This window comes from Elaeis guineensis, chromosome 5 (genome assembly GCF_000442705.2).
Source record: "Elaeis guineensis isolate ETL-2024a chromosome 5, EG11, whole genome shotgun sequence".
Lineage (NCBI taxonomy): Eukaryota > Viridiplantae > Streptophyta > Magnoliopsida > Arecales > Arecaceae > Elaeis > Elaeis guineensis.
In genome coordinates, this window is record NC_025997.2 from 31,738,568 (window position 1) to 31,743,638 (window position 5,071).

The 5,071-nt window shown below is 37.9% G+C and overlaps 1 protein-coding gene across 1 annotated transcript; it reads right to left on the reverse strand.

The window, feature by feature from the left end:
* LOC140857803 (uncharacterized) lies at nt 1-4,418 on the reverse strand. Its single transcript, XM_073256994.1, has 2 exons — nt 4,259-4,418; nt 1-916 (listed from the first exon to the last, which is right to left on the reverse strand). The coding sequence occupies exons 1-2, from the start codon at nt 4,391-4,393 to the stop codon at nt 161-163; spliced, it is 891 nt and encodes a 296-aa protein (XP_073113095.1). The 5' UTR covers nt 4,394-4,418; the 3' UTR covers nt 1-160.
* Nucleotides 4,419-5,071: the final 653 nt, after the last annotated feature.

Below are 5,071 nucleotides of genomic sequence, written 5' to 3' on the forward strand. Positions count from 1 at the left end.
TAAGAGTTACTGAGGCACTGAACAGGTCTTTAACAGTAGTAGGTATAACAGAACGCCAGGGCCTATTCCATTAATGACAAATGTATCTATCTCATCTCTCGTTAACAAAGGCAATCAAAGAAATTTTACTGGGAGTTGCCTGGCTGCTTGTCCATTATATTCATTCATCATCATCATCATCAACATAATCATCAGTATCATCACTGTCATCATCAGTGTCAAAACTTTCATGGTTGTCCAGCAAGTTAGCCTGGATTTGTCGAAAATGGCTGATGTGATCTCTTGCCTCAGAGATGAGAGAAGTCCTTGCAGCTTTGAAAGCTCCAATTTCCAGCTCAGTGTTGGTCTTGGTACACCAATCAGCATCAGAATTTGCAGTCTTAGCAAAAGTTCTTCTCCTTGCATCTCTACAATGCAGGTGGTCAATGTACTTTTCATGCAGAGCTATGTTCTTTATCTGCTTCAGAACCTCAGGACTTGGATCAGCTTGCCGCGTCTTGAATCTTGAGAGCATTTTCTTGTGAGATGATGAAGATCTCTCACTGCATTTTTGGAGGCAACTGGAGGGTTTAATTATGCAATCAGGTGAGTTAATCTCTGGATGTTCCTGGGGTAGCAAGTATGGTGAAGTTTCAAGAATTAAGAAATGATCTGCTTCCTGGCTTCGATCTACGAGGCAGTGCTTCCTCATTAAATGCCTTGCTGTCTTTTGTGCAACAAGAATATTCTGTTTACTACTTCTAACCCTTTTTACTTTTGTCTTCATAAGCTCCGTAGATTTACTGTCTGACAAAGTGAAAATGCCTACAGGAGAAAGATTCAATCTATTTGCCCGTGAACGAGGTTGAGGTTGAGTTGGGGTTGCAAGGTCAGCATGGATCCTGTTGAAGCATTCCTGTGCAGACTTCCCTGGCACCTACAGAAAGTTACAATAACAGATATTATGTTAACTTTATGGCAAGCTGACATCATGGGATTGGATTCAGAAAAAATATGGCAAAATATTCAGTATGCACGTTGAAGAAAAAATAAACAAGTTCAGCTGACTCAAAGCAATGGAGTAACAGAGATTTGAAGTTCCTAACATGGTCCCAGAAATGTTTCGATTTCTACTTGGATATTTGCTTTAGCAGGCTTTATTCAGAGATTAATATTACCAGTAAAATGCATAACCACCTGTATGGAAGTTACATCACCATTTGAATTGCAAAAGATGCATGTGTTCAATGAAGAAGAGGTTAGTCAACCAAATGACAACATTTCTTCTTTGCAACAAACTCATTATACTCTAAGCTCTAATAAATGTGAATGTCTATAGTAATATAATTGTTGGCATGAACGAACAAGCACAATAATAGACCTTGCAAATAATGAAATCTACAAAGAAATCTTAGTTTTGTCAAAAATATAAAGAGAACTAAGGAAATACACCAATCATCTATTGACACCATTTCTAGAAGCAAGCAAGCTTTATTATTTCTATCCAAAAGAGTCCCTATGGAATTTAAAAGACAGAACTTACACAGACATCAAGCAACCAATATTATATGCAGCAAATAACCACCGTTGAAAACAAACATGTGGCATAGCTAATAATCACCACACAAAAGTCTTTCAGAAAATGAAGTCCAGGACCCATAACCAGTTATGCCAAAGATTTTGCTTGAAACAAGTATTTAGGTGCCAACATATACCAATCTGTACTAGCGCCAGCTAAATACAGGCACATTCCATTTTATCATGCCAGTCCATATCGGTCCATGTTACTTGTAGATTGGCAAGCAAACCCTTTTTCTGGGAGAGGATCTTGCCCCCTACATGCTAGCAGTAATTGGCATGAATATAGGTGCATGGTGTTTTAATCCTTGGCCTGAATATACCAACAAAAGTTACATTGCAACCCCATTATCTTCTTTGAGTTTCCAATTTTAACATCACTATTTTATCTGAGTCTCCAGTTCTTATACCTGTTGGGGCCTATATAGTTGTGACTTCTCTCATTTAGAAGCACGATCACTTTTCTCATAATCACTTTTTGATTTTCTACAATCCACCACCAAGTTTGCTCACTCATTCTTTCATTTACTACTTGATTCTGATAGTCCAGCAATCTTTTAGAAGAAAATATTGTCTGATCCATCATTATTTTTTTTCCCATTTTGAAGAACAGTATATTTTCTATCTTTAGATTTCTTCAACAAATTTTTCTTAGTTATTTTATAGCTTCTGCTTTTAGCAGTCATCGTTTGGTGCAATGGTAAAAGGCTTGGGCGAACAAGTGCAATGGTGTGGCTTTGAGTCCTAGAGCAGGCATTTAGTAAAAAAAAATGAAAAAGAAGCTAAAGATTAGGTGTATTCCCAGTTTGCCCCTTCAAAGATCCTGGATTGCCAGGACAATGACTGGGTAATGTACTTTTATTTTATAGCTTCTTTTCCATTTCTAGAATGCAAATAAACGGCTATTAACCTATCTTGGGTGATCAAACTTTCTTTCCTAGTAATATATTACAATATTTGCATCAATTTCTCTTTCTTCATCAGGAGACTAGACACAGATATGCATATTAATCTGAGTCATGGTTATTTCTTATTGATAGATAGCAAACTTCTCACCAAGTTCCTACTTCCTAACTCAAAATCCTTGTCCATTATATATGCCACTCCTCTCCTTTACTATTTCTCCTTGCATGGCTTTTGCTGTTAAGCCACCACATTTGTATTTCTTCTCCATCCAGAATACCTTGCATTGTATATCCATCTCTAGTTGCATACAGTTCTTTCCTTCCTGCTGACTTGTACTACACCTAAGCATTTGTTTTATTACAATTACCTTCTCTAATGCTATTTTAAAAGCTACTAGCTTATCAATGTTCCATCATAATTTCAAGATATGAATATCTCCTTTGAATATTTTTTCAATAAATGTCCCAATACCATTCTTTTTATCATGTCCACATATTTATATCAATAAGCCAACATCAATCTCCTTAGACTTTTTCTTAATCCATTCAAAATGATCTCTTGTAAACATGCAAAGTTGAATCTCCTCAGTTCAAGTTCCTTGTTCTGTTGTGTCAAGATCAAAAAGGCTTCAACCAGACAATAAAAAATTCTTCTCCTTTAGAAATATCTTCTTCACCCAATATTATGTCACTGGAAGAAGTCCTAACTTATGGTCACTGCTAGTGCAACCCCATTACAGTTTCCAGATCATTGCCCCAAAGAAACATATTTTTCCCACTGCAATATATCCACTTTCTTGGGGGATCTTTTACATCCCCAACATGAATGCCTTAGCAAAGCCTTGCCCTTTCTCAATGCAACAACATCAAGTCGAAGTGCATCACTTACACAACTCTACCAGAACTACTACATTTTCTCTACATGATCAAGTCAATTGTGGTGTGTCACTCATAAATATGTAGAGTTCAAAATATTCACCAAATCCATCTCATACTATATACCTCCACTTTAAATCTGCCATCAATCATGACTCAACCCTCCACCTTTTCCTGTCATTTCTTTTCCCGTCATCTTCTTTAAGTATCTAAAATGGAGAAATCAGACCATTCAAAATCATTTTTTAAAAAATTAAAAAGAACCTTCAATAAGGCGAGCTATGTTAATCATCAAACTGCAAAATGTTTTAACTAGTCCTCCAGTTCAGGAATCTTGCCAAACCTGTATAAGCATTGCAACTTCCAAATTGCCCTCATAGGTTCCAAATTTACTCATTATCTGCTAGACCTCTCTACATTTTGCATAATCTATAAATGCTAGATATGTGGAAAAATTTGCTAAATGTTTTGGTTAGGTATTACCATAGTAAGAAGTAAAGACATTTTCAAAATTTCAAGTAACCACGCTACATAATCCTGATCATGAGAAGAAGCACATGCGGAAGTTTTGCAGAAACTCTTGTACACAATTGGCATGCCAGAGCTGCTAGTAAGGGACATTTACTGCAGACATAGGGAAGTCAGAAGAAATTTTAACTTCCATTATGCAAACTACTTCAATCAAAACCTATACGTCAAGTTGTCAACTATCAACTTTATCTGCACTGGATACCTAATAGCCGGTTAATCTAGGTGTGATCAATAACAAAATGGACGCATTTGCATGTATTTGAGGTCTCAAGTGAGTAATAAATCTTACAAATGAGTATTCCAGCAGGATTTCCCATGTCAAGAATCCTACATCACGAGAATCATACCAAAACTACCAAAGGGAAATGGCGAAAGGCTTAGAAAAATACCATTTTGGAGACCTTCTTCCAGAAATGCGGTGATGGCTTCGCCGAAAAGTAAGCCCTCCGCAATGCTGCATCCTGCTCTCTCGTCCACCCCTCAAAACCACAACACTCCTCCACCTCACTTCTTCCAGTGTCCATCTCCACTTCAACATTCTCCTCCCTCTGTCTCCTCTTCTTGTGATAGCCCAGCCAGCCCAAACAAACCAAAAAAAAAAAAAAAAAATGACGAAGACTCCCACAGGGAGTCTTCTTCTCCCAACCGGCTCCTAATCAGAGTCGAAAACCTCACCGAAGAGGAGTCAAACTTCTCTCCTTTGGTTTTATTTAAAGGGGAGACCCTTCTCCCTTCTTCCTACCAAAGAATCCCGGGGCAAAACGGCGGCAATCGCCGAAAAAATCCCGCGGAAGACCGTCCCTGTGCCGTCCAATTTCTCGCCGGAAAAGCTTCGCCAGCGACGGAGGTAAGCCTCCTCCCCTTCCTCTCTTCTCCCCCTTCCTTTCCGTGCCGATGTGCACGCTCGCCGGCTACCGGAGTCGCCGGATTTTGTTGCGGAAGTAACCTTCATTTTTGTCGTTTCTCTTCTCTCTCTAGAATCTTCTCTCTAGATTATTTCTCTCTCTTAAGATTTTTAAAATTTTGAGAAGAATGATGATGAATTTAAATAATCCTAGTGATGGATTTTTGATCTGCGATCGTCGGACGGTATACCGACATCCACTTTGATCAGATTAGATATTTTTAAGATTTTAATTTCTATAATTTTATTAAATTATCCATATAATAATCTTAGCATGATTTGATCTGATCGATCGAAT